At 40.5% G+C, this 12,215-nt stretch overlaps 1 protein-coding gene and 2 long non-coding RNA genes across 5 annotated transcripts; 2 read left to right on the top strand and 1 right to left on the bottom strand.

Moving 5' to 3' along the window:
- Positions 1 to 289: 289 nt before the first annotated feature.
- On the top strand, positions 290 to 5,591 carry LOC134068880 (organic cation/carnitine transporter 2-like). Of its 3 annotated transcripts, XM_062524675.1 has the most exons (11): positions 290 to 373; positions 1,126 to 1,411; positions 1,724 to 1,827; positions 2,043 to 2,197; positions 2,371 to 2,542; positions 2,941 to 3,082; positions 3,313 to 3,413; positions 3,621 to 3,835; positions 4,084 to 4,266; positions 4,675 to 4,810; positions 4,922 to 5,591. In XM_062524675.1, exons 2-11 carry the CDS (start codon positions 1,157 to 1,159, stop codon positions 5,007 to 5,009), a joined length of 1,551 nt encoding a protein of 516 aa, XP_062380659.1. In that variant the 5' UTR covers positions 290 to 373; positions 1,126 to 1,156; the 3' UTR covers positions 5,010 to 5,591. The 3 variants fall into 3 exon arrangements, with proteins under 3 accessions (XP_062380659.1, XP_062380658.1, XP_062380657.1); XM_062524674.1 differs by lacking the exon at positions 290 to 373 and having other exon boundaries at positions 922 to 1,411; positions 2,377 to 2,542; XM_062524673.1 differs by lacking the exon at positions 290 to 373 and having other exon boundaries at positions 922 to 1,411.
- On the bottom strand, positions 1,576 to 11,505 carry LOC134068882 (uncharacterized). The gene is made up of 7 exons (XR_009936728.1): positions 11,470 to 11,505; positions 10,655 to 10,721; positions 10,435 to 10,515; positions 9,734 to 9,795; positions 2,936 to 3,071; positions 2,365 to 2,536; positions 1,576 to 2,272 (listed from the first exon to the last, which is right to left on the bottom strand). It is a non-coding gene; the product is annotated as an uncharacterized LOC134068882 (long non-coding RNA).
- On the top strand, positions 5,619 to 10,222 carry LOC134068881 (uncharacterized). Its single transcript, XR_009936727.1, has 5 exons — positions 5,619 to 6,575; positions 7,394 to 7,453; positions 7,627 to 7,966; positions 8,150 to 8,203; positions 9,426 to 10,222. It is a non-coding gene; the product is annotated as an uncharacterized LOC134068881 (long non-coding RNA).
- Positions 11,506 to 12,215: the final 710 nt, after the last annotated feature.

Raw genomic sequence — 12,215 nt, 5'->3', positions numbered from 1 at the left:
GGTACTGACTCGATTAAATTCATTCTGGACTCTCTATCCGACCACATAAAGACGTGGGGATACTTCGGTTTGGCTTTAGGGACCCTCTACTCACTACCACGTAAGTGTAGTGTTGTTTGGAACAGTAGAAGAGGTATAAAAATAGCGTTTTGTAGTGGCGAAAGGACCTGCCCCGGTCACTTACAGGCTAACGAGTTTTGGCTAAAAACGGTGAACTCGAACTTTCTCAAAATACATCCGAATGAATGACATGATTTTGGTGTCAACTCAACGTATGTACTCCCAATAGTCCGAAAAATTGATCTAAAGTGCATTTCACTCCGGATTATCCCTTTAACAGATGCTTCAGGCAATTTACTAATGTCACCACAAGGTAAAATAAAATATGTTGCGTTCTTATATTTAAATGACATTGTTGCTTAGTATTGCGATTATCTTCATACCACCTTTTAAATTGTTTACTGGTCAATTTAACTAGTATTGGTGTTATATGTATGTCACTTTGGGCAAAATACCATAACCATGCTAAATACCATAATCAAAACCATAACCAACAGGTTGTTTCATTCAAAACTTATGCTTTATGCAATTGTAAGGCAATCTTATTGGACAGCAGTGACTTTTCCCTTTTTTCAGTGTACAGTAGGCTATACAGTATACAGTAACCTACACTATTGTAAGAATGGTTGAAAATGTTCCACTAATCGGTGTAAAATTGAGGCAAAAATACAGTTGTTATAGCCACCAACACACAGGGAGAATTTCTCAAAGAAGTATTTTGAAATGGCAGAGTTTTTTTTTTTCTGACAGAGTGAGAAAAACACCCATAGCCCTTTAACACTAGGACCATGTGCTCTGTATTTATAGAGTTGCTATTTATACAGGCTCGCCGTGTACTTCCCTGTTTTACAGTGGCTGAAGTATGACATGGGCAAATGTTTAATGTCAAGAGAATTGTGTTCCTTGATGTCGAAGACATCAGTCTTGTATGTTGAAGTTTTTCCAAGTAGTTTTTTGTTGTTCTTTTTTTATCTGTTGAAATTACATGATGAGGGACTATGAAGAAATCGTTGCATTTCTTGGCGAATGGGGACCTTTTCAAAGACTTATTTATGTCCTTCTCAGTCTCAGCGCTATCCCCAATGGATATGTGGGAATGGCGATGGTTTTCCTGGCAGATATTCCTCCTCACCACTGCAGGCTTCCATTCCTGAACAGCAGCAGCTATGGAGGACCCGGCTACAATCTGTCCCTCCCAAGCGAGGAGGTGAAAGGACAGGTCATACTAAGTCGCTGCAGACGCTACACTGGACAGGGGGCTTTGGATGCTGAGTTTGGGAACAACACAGAGCGCTGTCTGGATGGCTGGGTGTTCAGCAAGGAGAGATACGTGTCCACCATTGTGACCGAGGTGAGCTTTCTGAACCTAACATTGCCTTCTGGATAAAACATCAGAATAACAGACATCTTAATACTTACTGTAGATTTATTCAAGGAATGCATTGCATTTTGTATGTACAGTATATTACCTGTGTAGACTATCTGGGTCATTTTCATCAGTATAATGATATGAGGAACAAGATGGAAATACGAAGAAATAAGAGATGGATGTCCTATTTGACAATTTAATCCAGGATAAGGGGTTTTGTTCTATACTTGTCTTGTACAGTGTCTGACAAACTATGTTTGTCTTTGAAAAATCATCTTTTCCAATTTTCCATAGTGGAATCTGGTGTGTGATGATGCCTGGAAAGCTCCTTTCACCTTAACCGTGTTCTTCTTCGGAGTGCTGGCAGGATCCTTTTGTTCCGGGATCATTTCAGACAGGTATAAAGTATGATAAAATGTAAATTTACAGTACATGGTCATGAATTATACTACAATAATGAATAGCATAAATACAGTACTAGTTAGTGTTTAACCTTAATTTGCATGAATCTATGGTCTGTCCAATAAATGTAGGTCTTGGCAAAAGCTCTTATAGCATCAAGGTTTGTAGAGCCTATAGTGTCTTTGTCCTTAAGATTATACTTCCTCCTCAGGTATGGTCGGAAGCACACCTTCCTTGTCACTATGGTATTGCAGACTCTCTTTAGTTTGCTCCAGTCTGCCTCCAACAGCTACGAAATGTTCTGTGTTCTTTACTTTGTGGCTGGGATGGCATACGTCTCCAATTACTGTGCAGCCTTTGTTCTTGGTGAGTTGAATGATCATTGTTCTTTTCATATCAGGTTCCGCTGAGAATGCCTGTGCATGACGTTTACAAAGACATCTGATAGGGATATGTTATCATTCCATTGGATAGGAGCTTAATTGAATTCTTGATACTGATTTAAAATGAGTTATTAAAGTTATTTGTCTCACCGTTAGGGGCAGAGCTCCTCAGTAAGTCAGCCCGCGTGAGCTTTGGGATTCTGGGAGTCTGTTCCTGTTTTGCCGCTGGCTATGCCATTCTGCCACTCTTCGCCTACTTTATCCGGAGCTGGAGGACACTGCTGTTAGTGTTGTCTATGGTGGGATTTCTTTACATTCCTCTCTGGTGGTAAGTTCACAGACACACACACACACACACACACACACACACACACACACAGTGTGAGTGGGAGTAGTTTATGTGTGACACAGGTTTCACATAGATCTCCATTTCTCAAGGTCACTTGGTTGGTACGAGTTGGTACGGAAAAAAATGAAAACAATCCGTTTCACCTCGCTCCAGTTGCTGCCAACAGCAGCTAAAGCTGCCAGCTTGCTATAGTGCTACACTTTGGGGCCATGTTACAGTAGTGAGCCCCCCATGTTGTGGCCCCCAGAGTGTCGCTGCCTGGCTGGCACACAAGATGAATGTAAAATCAAAATCTTTACAATTAATCAAAAGCACTGCCATCATTCCTCTGCTCTTTTTAAATGCTTCATCCCCAATTATGTTGTGGCTCACCTCAGGTTCATACCAGAGTCTCCTCGCTGGCTGATCACTCAGGGTCGGTTTCAGGAGGCTGAGGCCGTTATCCGAGCTGCTGCCAAGAAGAACGGCATCACTCCTCCCGCGGATATCTTCCAGCTGGAGCACAATACTGATGCAAAGGTGAATCCAGACAGTCCAATAACATTATACATCCAATTCTTCAAGATGAGGAGGTAGGATAGGGGATGATAGTGGAGATGGTCTTTTGTGTATACTACAGTAAATGGATACTATTCATGATGTATAATACATGATACTATTCATGACTTATAATACATGATACTCTAAACTGAGTAGCAAAGTGCAATGATTGCCAGTATCATCAACTGCACATCATTCCCCTCCCCCAGACAACCGAGAATGACACAGGTGGTCAGAATAAGTACACATGGTTGGACCTCCTAAGAACAGAAAATCTAAGGAACATCACAATTATGAACGTCATCATTTGGTGAAATAACATTTCAAGCACTTGAGTTTCATTGTAGGCTACATTTACACACACACACACACACACACACACACACACACACACACACACACACACACACACACACACACACACACAATCATGTATGACAGTCATATCACTATCACTGAAATAGGCAGTTCAGTTGATATACTGTACTAGATTAATGATCATGTCTTTACTCTACAGGATCACACTAACCATGAGTTATTATGGACTGTCCTTTAACACTCCCAATTTGGACGGAGACCCATATCTCAACTGCCTTTTTGCTGCCGGCACTGAGTTTGCTGGCTACATCTTTGTGTGGTTCACCACCCTCTACGCTCCTCGTCGTTTCACTCTGCCCTTCACTCTTCTTCTTGGTGGGACTGTGTTGCTGCTCATCACATTTGTTCCGGAAGGTTTGTTCCAGTCTTCATCAGCCTTGAACCATGGCCTTGACCGCATAATGTGTATTCTATCTCAGTGTGTCATATCATACTGTATGCCCTATTTGAGAGCTGTATGGCCTTAATCATGTCTACTTTAAATACATCAACTATGAATAGCATTGAATATAAATACACTGATATTGTGGCTGTTGCATAATTCACAATCGGCTGCTCGGAGTAGCTCTCACTTTCAAACTCCATTTTCTTCTCTGCTTCAGAGCTCAGTGCCTTGACGGTCACCCTGGCGATGACAGGAAAACTGGTTGTGACCGGGGCCTATGCATTTGTTTACTTCTACACTATGGAACTGTTCCCCACGGTAGTGAGGAACATGGGGCTGGGCGTCACCTCGATGGCTGCCCGGATTGGCAGCATAGTCTCTCCGTATATAGCTTATATTGGTAGGAAATGTGAGATAATCAGTGAATGACTGGGGATACCGTATTCAATGACACGTCATAGTTTTTCATTTTTAATTTTATAATATTTTATAATGTTTTACTGATAATCATAGTATTCTTCAGTGTTCTAGTTCTTAACATTTAATGAATAATTAGATGTAAAAAATCCCAAATCCCCTTGCACAGCCAATTACTGTAAGTTGGGTCGTTGGGTGCTGGTGACTTGCAGGTTTACGATTAATAAAAAAGGAAAAAGGATCACCGCACACCATTGGACTACACTTTTAAGATTTTATTACTGAGCAACGCGTTTCGCCATGCGCTTCCTCAGGCTCAGCAATACAAATAATTAGATGTATTTTATGTTTCATGTCAAACTGATTAATTATACTTTATTTCATTTTCAAGGAACTTATCATAAAACAGCACCCTATATTCTAATGGGTAGCATCTCCTTGGTGTCTGGTGTGTTAAGCCTTTCACTACCAGAGACAAAAGATGAGAAACTTCCAGAATTCCTCAGTCAAGTTAAACCACTCAGATGGTAAGTAACTGAACCACATGTTTCTTTCCTTTGCTTGTTTCATTTTTCAGTTAAATAGTTTTACAAGTAGCCTACTTAAGTTATACTTAAACCCTTTTGCCTGTTCGACAGGTTTTGGCAGATAAAGAAGCCAGCAGATAAGGAGTGCCAAGAGGGAGGAATACACATGAGGAATGAATTAGATATGGAACTTCATTAAATACGCTTTCGATTGAAGGAACTGTGCCATTTTTATTTTTTTCAAAAGTTATAGTGCATCTGTGGATGCAAGTCTAAAGCTGGTGATACACGGGGCAATGTTTTGAGCAGTGTTGCCTGGCAGTGTTCCTCAATCCTGACTCTTAAAGATAGATAGATACAGATACACTGTAGATCGATAGATAGATAGATAGATAGATAGATAGATAGATAGATAGATAGATAGATATATGGATGGATATACTCTTGTGGTCCTGTCATATTCTCATTGGTATTGGGCAGCAATTTATTATCTGGAGAACTTTTGCATTCATTAGACAAATCATGATCATCATACAGTCAGAATAAAATGGAACTGTGGTTGCCCAGCAACATTGCTCAAAAGGTTGCCCCATGCATGTGTCATGTAAATCATGTTTCTAGGGCAAGTATACTTGCACATACCGTACAAGGAATTTGGTCTCTGCATTTATCCCATCCGTGAATTAGTGAACACATGACCTATGCAAGTGTTGTAAAATATACACCCTAAAGCTGTAGGGAAAGCTCTGCACAGAAATCCTGCAAACCTGCATACTTTCCCTTTTAGACATATCTTCTCCTCACTCAGCAACTTTGTGTGCAGGGGTTTTAAACCTGAAACCACACAGTTCAACACAATGCAGGTTAGACCTGTTTGACAGATGACACTAAGTAATTCTCCTTTATGAAAGAGGAGAAACACATAAAAACTCAAATCTAACGCAGAGTGAGGTGAGTTATTCTGAGTAAAGATTAAATAAAAGTACATCAATTCAAAGGGAAATGTAGGGTAATCTTATCTTCCCACATCTTAGCTGAGGTAACAGACACTCATCATCCTCTGCCTATTTTCATGACTTTTTCCATGAGTTAATGACTGAGATTTTTTACAATGTTTAAATTGTACAATGTTCCCGACTGCTGCATTATAACGTGTTATGGATCCATAACACATATTATCATCTAATGTTGTAGACCTTGTATCAACTTAAGTTATATTGGATATTACCGGTTTTGAACTTTAATTTGCCATTTATATTATGGCCTGCAGGCCTCATTGAGCTGAGCTCATGCAAGTCAGAAGGGGGAAAATACTATTGGGGAAAGGTTCCAGTGGGGGCTGGCATAGACATGAAGAGGGGGAGTGGGGTGTGTTTGTGTGTGAATGTTGTACAGAAGCACAGATACAGTACAGTCCATCTGATCACAAGTCCATTTTATACACTGACCATGGCATTTTCTCACCCATTCATTTTGTAATGACCGGTATTTTTTTTTTGTTTTTTTACCGGGAATAGACATGGATGTTCTAAAGTTAAATGAAACACCCAATTGTTCTTCTCAATTCCCGCTCTTTACAATTTCAACAGACTTTAACAACCTTTTCTGTTTCCAAGTGTAGCTAAGAATAAATGTAGAAATGGACTCTATCCTCATAGTGGAGGTTTAATGAAAATGTGTTCTAATGGAATTAACTGAGGTTTTGCAGATGGGATTAATATCATTAAAGCTGTCAGTATCTTGGAAGGGAGGCCAACATTTCCAGGTGGGTTATCAATATCAGTAAAATCTGTTTCTGCATCTTTTTTAAAAATGTATTTATACTTTTGAAGTTTGCAGTTAAACTTGTTCCTATAGTATAGCCTACTGTATAAGGTGGACACAAGACTATTGCTACAGTATCGCCTTTTGTTTATTTGCTTTTCACTGAAGTTGTGAGTTCAGGAGTAAATGTTTCATTTGGATTGTGGTGGATCATTTACTGTTGTCTTTCCTCTGTTGTGCATCGCCTGTTGTCTTTCCTCTGTCGAGTAATTCACGCCGAGCATGCGTCATTACTCTGGGTGTTAGCACTGTATGTTTTTGGCTACTCATATATCCCATTGTCTATTCTTCATCCGGGGCTGGAGAATGCTTTTGATGGCCTTGTCTCATCTTCCCATAACATTGAGATATACTGTACCCTTGTGGTGCCAAGAGACTGCATGGACAAGGTTGTCATTGCCGGTGATAATCAGCTCAATGTTTATAATATAACAGCATTTCCAGAAAGTTCAGCTAAACAGAACATATAGTGTCTGTTTCCATCACCTCTAAGGCCAGTTCAAACACAAGATAGGACACACATTAGAATATACAAACACCTGTAGATGCACCAGCATCAACTTGGCCCTGCTGGCTATTTGGGGGCTCTAAGTGGAACTGCTTAGAGGAACCCCAAACAACAAGAAAATGCTTCTAATTACAGACTATTAAGTAGACCAAGGCCAAAGTACAGTTGTGGCCAAAACACACATACACCACCACAAAGGCCAAAGGGCTTAAGATGTGTTCATTTGTGTTAACGCTGCTTTGGTCTTACAGTCAAGACGGCTGTCACTGCTGAAGAGAAGAAGAAAATGGAGGAATCTGTCCAGTCTCTGGGTGAGTGTGGGTGAGAGGCAGAGCTGATTGATAAATTGATATATGCTATGCATATTGATAAATGTTATGGGCTGGACATCTCCTAAAATCCCTGACTGAACCTTTAAGACAGTTTGTGAAAGGAAGGCTTTAAATGAAAATATTACCAATATATTACAACATGTTTCCACCAGCTTCCCATCCATTGTGGATGGCGACTCAATCACTGGCAAAGGAACTGCAGGACCTGAGAACCCAACTACATGAACATGACACTGAGCTGGAGCAGAGAGACAAACAGCTAGAGAAGACAGATGAACAGCTGGAGGAGAGAAACAAACGACTGGAGAAGAGAGACCAACAGCTGGAGGAGAGGAACAAACAGCTGGAGGAGACAGACAAACAGCTGAAGGAGAGAAACAAACAGCTGGAGGAAACACAAAAACAGCTGAAGGAGAAAGACCAACAGCTGGAGGAGAGAAACAAACAGCTGGAGGAGAGAGACAAACAGCTGGTGGTAGAGAGACAAAGATGGTGAGTGTGAGACAACCATTCCTGTGTGTGTACGCTACACTGTCCAGTCACCAAGATGTCTTCTCTGGAAAAGTATAAAATGGTCCCAATATCCAGTCTGTGAATCTAGATAGCTTCACTGCTGTAGTTCAACAGACTACTTATCCACAAGTGTCTGTCTATGTTTCTGTGTTGGGCTCCCAGATCCAGATCCTCCTCCCATCAGGAGAAGACGGAGTAGGGGGGAGCCTCCAGTCAGTAAGTCATCAGTGGTCTCTGCTCCATTCATGGGTGTGACTTTCTCATAGTATAGTCAGTGGGAATGCATAATAACATGTAACTGGCTCATTGCATTCATGAGGTATGATCCTACTACACTGAAACGTCAGACTGACTGATGTCAGAACTGGATGGATGTCTATAGGGATGACTATTTAATGATTCATTGCAGTCGCTTACTGTGTCTAACACTAGTTTAGGGTAGGAAGCTATGTAGTTACTGCAGTAATAGCAGGCAACCAGACCCTTCCTTGATTGTGTGGGGTGCAAAGTAACATTTTCTTCACATTGACTCACTGACAATTTCCAGACTTACAGTATATGTAGCTCAATGTTTGCTTGCTGTGGTTGTTATAATATCATAGTACCTGTGTGTGATGTGGCTGTGCTGTAAAATGTTTAAGCAATATAGCACGAGTGGGAGTGGATTGTTGCTGTATATTCCCATGGGTGTTGTTCGGCTGTAGCCACGAGGCCGGAGGCCGAGTGGAGCAGGCAAAAACACCCGTGGGAATATCCAGCAACAACCCACGATCAACCCACGATATCCAGCAACAACCCACGAGTGCTATATTGCTTTACATACAACAATTCTACCACTTGTTTTTTTGCGTTAATTTCTCATTATAATGTAAACGTTTAAAAAGTCTTATTTGTAGAACTACTTCTATCCGCCACCAATTTCTATTACTTGCAGGACAATTTGCCGTTAGTTCCAAAATGACGGTTGCTATGACCAAAAGCCAGTCGTTAGTTCCATCTCTCCCGTTTGTCAAGCAATGTAGCCTAATAAACATTTGCTCGCATTGTGTCTGGTTAGGACATGCTTTTAACTTTGAAACATCACTATTTTACTTAGCCTACATGCCATCCAACTAACTAAAATCCACCTCCGCCATATACTATGTTCTGAGCGTCTGTATTTCAGCTTGGATGCAACGTGACAGTTCGTTTAAAACTTCACAACTTCACATAGATAGATAGATAGATAGATAGATAGATAGATAGATACTTTATTGATCCCCAAGGGGAAATGACATTGTATCGCGGAGTGATTTATTTTTAGCTGTGAAAAGTCTGAGTTGATTATCGTGGGATATTTCAACTCATGGAACGAAAGAAACAAATAAACAGCTCCATAGAACCCAATTGTTGTATAATATGTTATAACTGTGAGTGATTGCACTGTGTGTGTTTACAGTGGGAGGAGAGAGTCCTGGTCCAGCTCTACCAGTGTCTCCTGCTGTGTCTGAGCTAAGGCTGGTGCTGCTGGGGGGAAGCTAGCTGGGAAGAAGGCAGCAGGAAACACCATCTTGGGCAAACACATACTCACACACACATCCGCAGAGACCCAGCATAGTGAGAGCAGACGAGGGGAGGTGGCTGGGAGACGGGTGACCATGGTGGACACTCCAGAGTAGGACAGAATCATCACTAACCAGTATCGAAGGGTGGTGGGTTTTATTCATGGCAGAATCTTACTAACAGCACAGTCTACTTAAAAGTTACCTTGATTGGATCCTTGGAAAACAGTTCCGGAATCCCTCCTCTCAAAAACAACATCCAGGATTCTGAGGATGAAAAAATAAAATAAATATATATACACACACACACAAACACACACACACACACAATACATATACTGTATGAGGATTGAGAACTGCAAGCAGCTACTGGGAAAATCAGATGTTGGTCAGCTACAGTGATTATTTTCCAATAATTTATCAGTGAGTATCTGGACCACAGACATGAAGATAATTCAGACGATATTGATGAAAATATGATTGTAATGCTTGTGTGCCATATGTGTGTGTTGTAATGCTTGTGTGCCATATATTCTTTACAATAACTTAAAACTAATATGGGAATGTAATGTTGTCTGTGCTGGTCATGGTTATAGACAGACAGACATATTAGTAAATGGTGTAGTATCTTGGGTGGTCATCCATTTCTGTGCAGTTAAATGACTCATTGTTGAGATATCCAGCACAATCTTTATGTAACCAGCCCATTCCAAGGACTCAGCATCTGGGTATAACAGTGAACATTTGGACAGTGTATGTGTTTAATTTAATAAAATGTTATCCATGGACAGCGCATGCATTTTCTAACTCTACATTTAACCAAAAAAAATTAAGCGTAGTCCTTATGACATTTTCTTAAAAACACTGAAGAGGCCTTAACATTTTCTGCCTAACTTTTAAGCACACCTCAGTCCTGTGTTTGGTGATGTCTGAAAACTTTTTTGGATCAGCCATGCACAGTTGTCGTTCATCATCGTTCACCTCATTCTGAAAACAAACACACACACACACAAATAAGCTTCCAGTCTCATCACATCCCTTTGTGTTTTCTCTACTGGATAATATGGGCTGTGCACGCACGCACGCACACACACACACACACACACACTCTCCCCTTCTCTCTTACCCCACATGTTGAGCGTACAGGGTGGAGCTTTCCAAAATGCATACGTCCAATGGACCGGTTGGCAACTCTGCAGGAGGGGATACAAAGTTATTACAAACATTCACAACATGTCAGCACACATTATCAGTGTCTTCCCACTTCCCCCTCCCTCTGTCTTTCCCTCAAGGAGCTCCTGACATTCCTTGGGTCAAACACTTTTCCATAACTGAAATGAAAATGTATTAAATGTAAAAGAGAGTCAGTTTGTAACAAAGACAAGGCCTAACAATAAGAGAGCCTTGCAGCGTCCACACAGTGGACAAGCTGGTCATTTGGCTTAAAGCATCTCCACATCTGAGGCTATATGGTATAGAAAAATGTAGCTACAAATTAGAGACATACATTAGCTAAGTGACCAAAATAGTTTTTTTTCTTTTGTAGCCCATCATCCTTCTTCCTGTAGTCTACCTGCTTCGTTGGATCCACAAAAGCCTTGTTAATACACTGCATAAGGGATGTGTCAAAATGATTGTGTGTGAACTCAGGGACAACACGATTTTGTGTTCATTTCTTGCAACAACAACAACAAACACAACCAAACAAAAAGGTACACCATTTTGCAGATATTTGGTCATTTCACACATGCATAGCATGAATAGTCTTTGTCCAGTGAGGGATTTCCCACACATCCTACGTGAAACCATCTGTCGCAGGAATCACAGGATATCTGAAATAAAACAAAAATACGCATAATTTTAAAGAAACAGCAGTCCTGGTTATTAATCTATGTAACCTAAACACCAACCCAATGTCCAGTAATATGTAGGCCTACTTACCCAGACAACTTCCTTGGAATCGTCAAATGTTTCCGCCTCCCCACAGTGATGACACAGGTTGCTTAGGTCATCTATAAATTTGCCATGCAATGAACATTTGAGATGCATTTGAAAAAGCACACATCAACACACACCTCAAAGTTATAAAAAATGATAGGCCTACCGCAATGAGAGAGTATGCTTTCAGCTATTTCTTTTCTCATTTCATCAACTTTCTCCTTGTTTGCTGAAAATTGCATCGGGGTGTCACTGAGGATGTGTTCTGCAAACTGAAAATGTAAAAAAAATAAACACAAATGCACACTACCACTTTATGATATTGGAATATGTGATATGTATTGTTGTCACACACTTTTAAAGCAAAAACTCCACAGGATGTGGCGTCACGCTGCAGTGGGTGAGTCACTGTAGTACATGTCCAGCGTGACACAGCCACATCCATTTTCCTCATCAGGGCTCTGAAAAGAAGTCAGTGCAGTTCTTGAAGAAGAAGTAGATACTGTTCAATGAACAATATACATTATGTGTGGTGCTGCAAATACCTTGTTGTCTCCAAACACCTTTTTATTTTTAATGCAGACTCTCCAAGTGAGTCCACAATTATGTTTTTTTTTCTGATGGATAGATAGCCTGGGCAACATAATAAAATATATCAAAGAAAAATGGAAGAATATGAATGGATAAACATTTTGGGTTAGGGAAAAGTTATAGGAAACTGAATACTTACAGTACAACAAGAAACCAGT

This window comes from Sardina pilchardus, chromosome 21 (assembly GCF_963854185.1).
Source record: "Sardina pilchardus chromosome 21, fSarPil1.1, whole genome shotgun sequence".
NCBI classification, from domain to species: Eukaryota; Metazoa; Chordata; class Actinopteri; order Clupeiformes; family Clupeidae; genus Sardina; species Sardina pilchardus.
This window is presented reverse-complemented; position numbering and strand designations above follow the sequence as displayed.

What these genes read in the sequence shown, in the direction of transcription:
- LOC134068880 (XM_062524673.1), top strand. Translation starts at nt 1,046, where the DNA reads ATGATGAGGGACTATGAAGAAATCGTTGCATTTCTTGGCGAATGGGGA. An exon ending in CTTTACATTCCTCTCTGGTG is followed by an intron (nt 2,543 to 2,940) that starts GTAAGTTCACAG and finishes GGCTCACCTCAG; the next exon opens with GTTCATACCAGAGTCTCCTC. An exon ending in TCCGTATATAGCTTATATTG is followed by an intron (nt 4,267 to 4,674) that starts GTAGGAAATGTG and finishes TTCATTTTCAAG; the next exon opens with GAACTTATCATAAAACAGCA.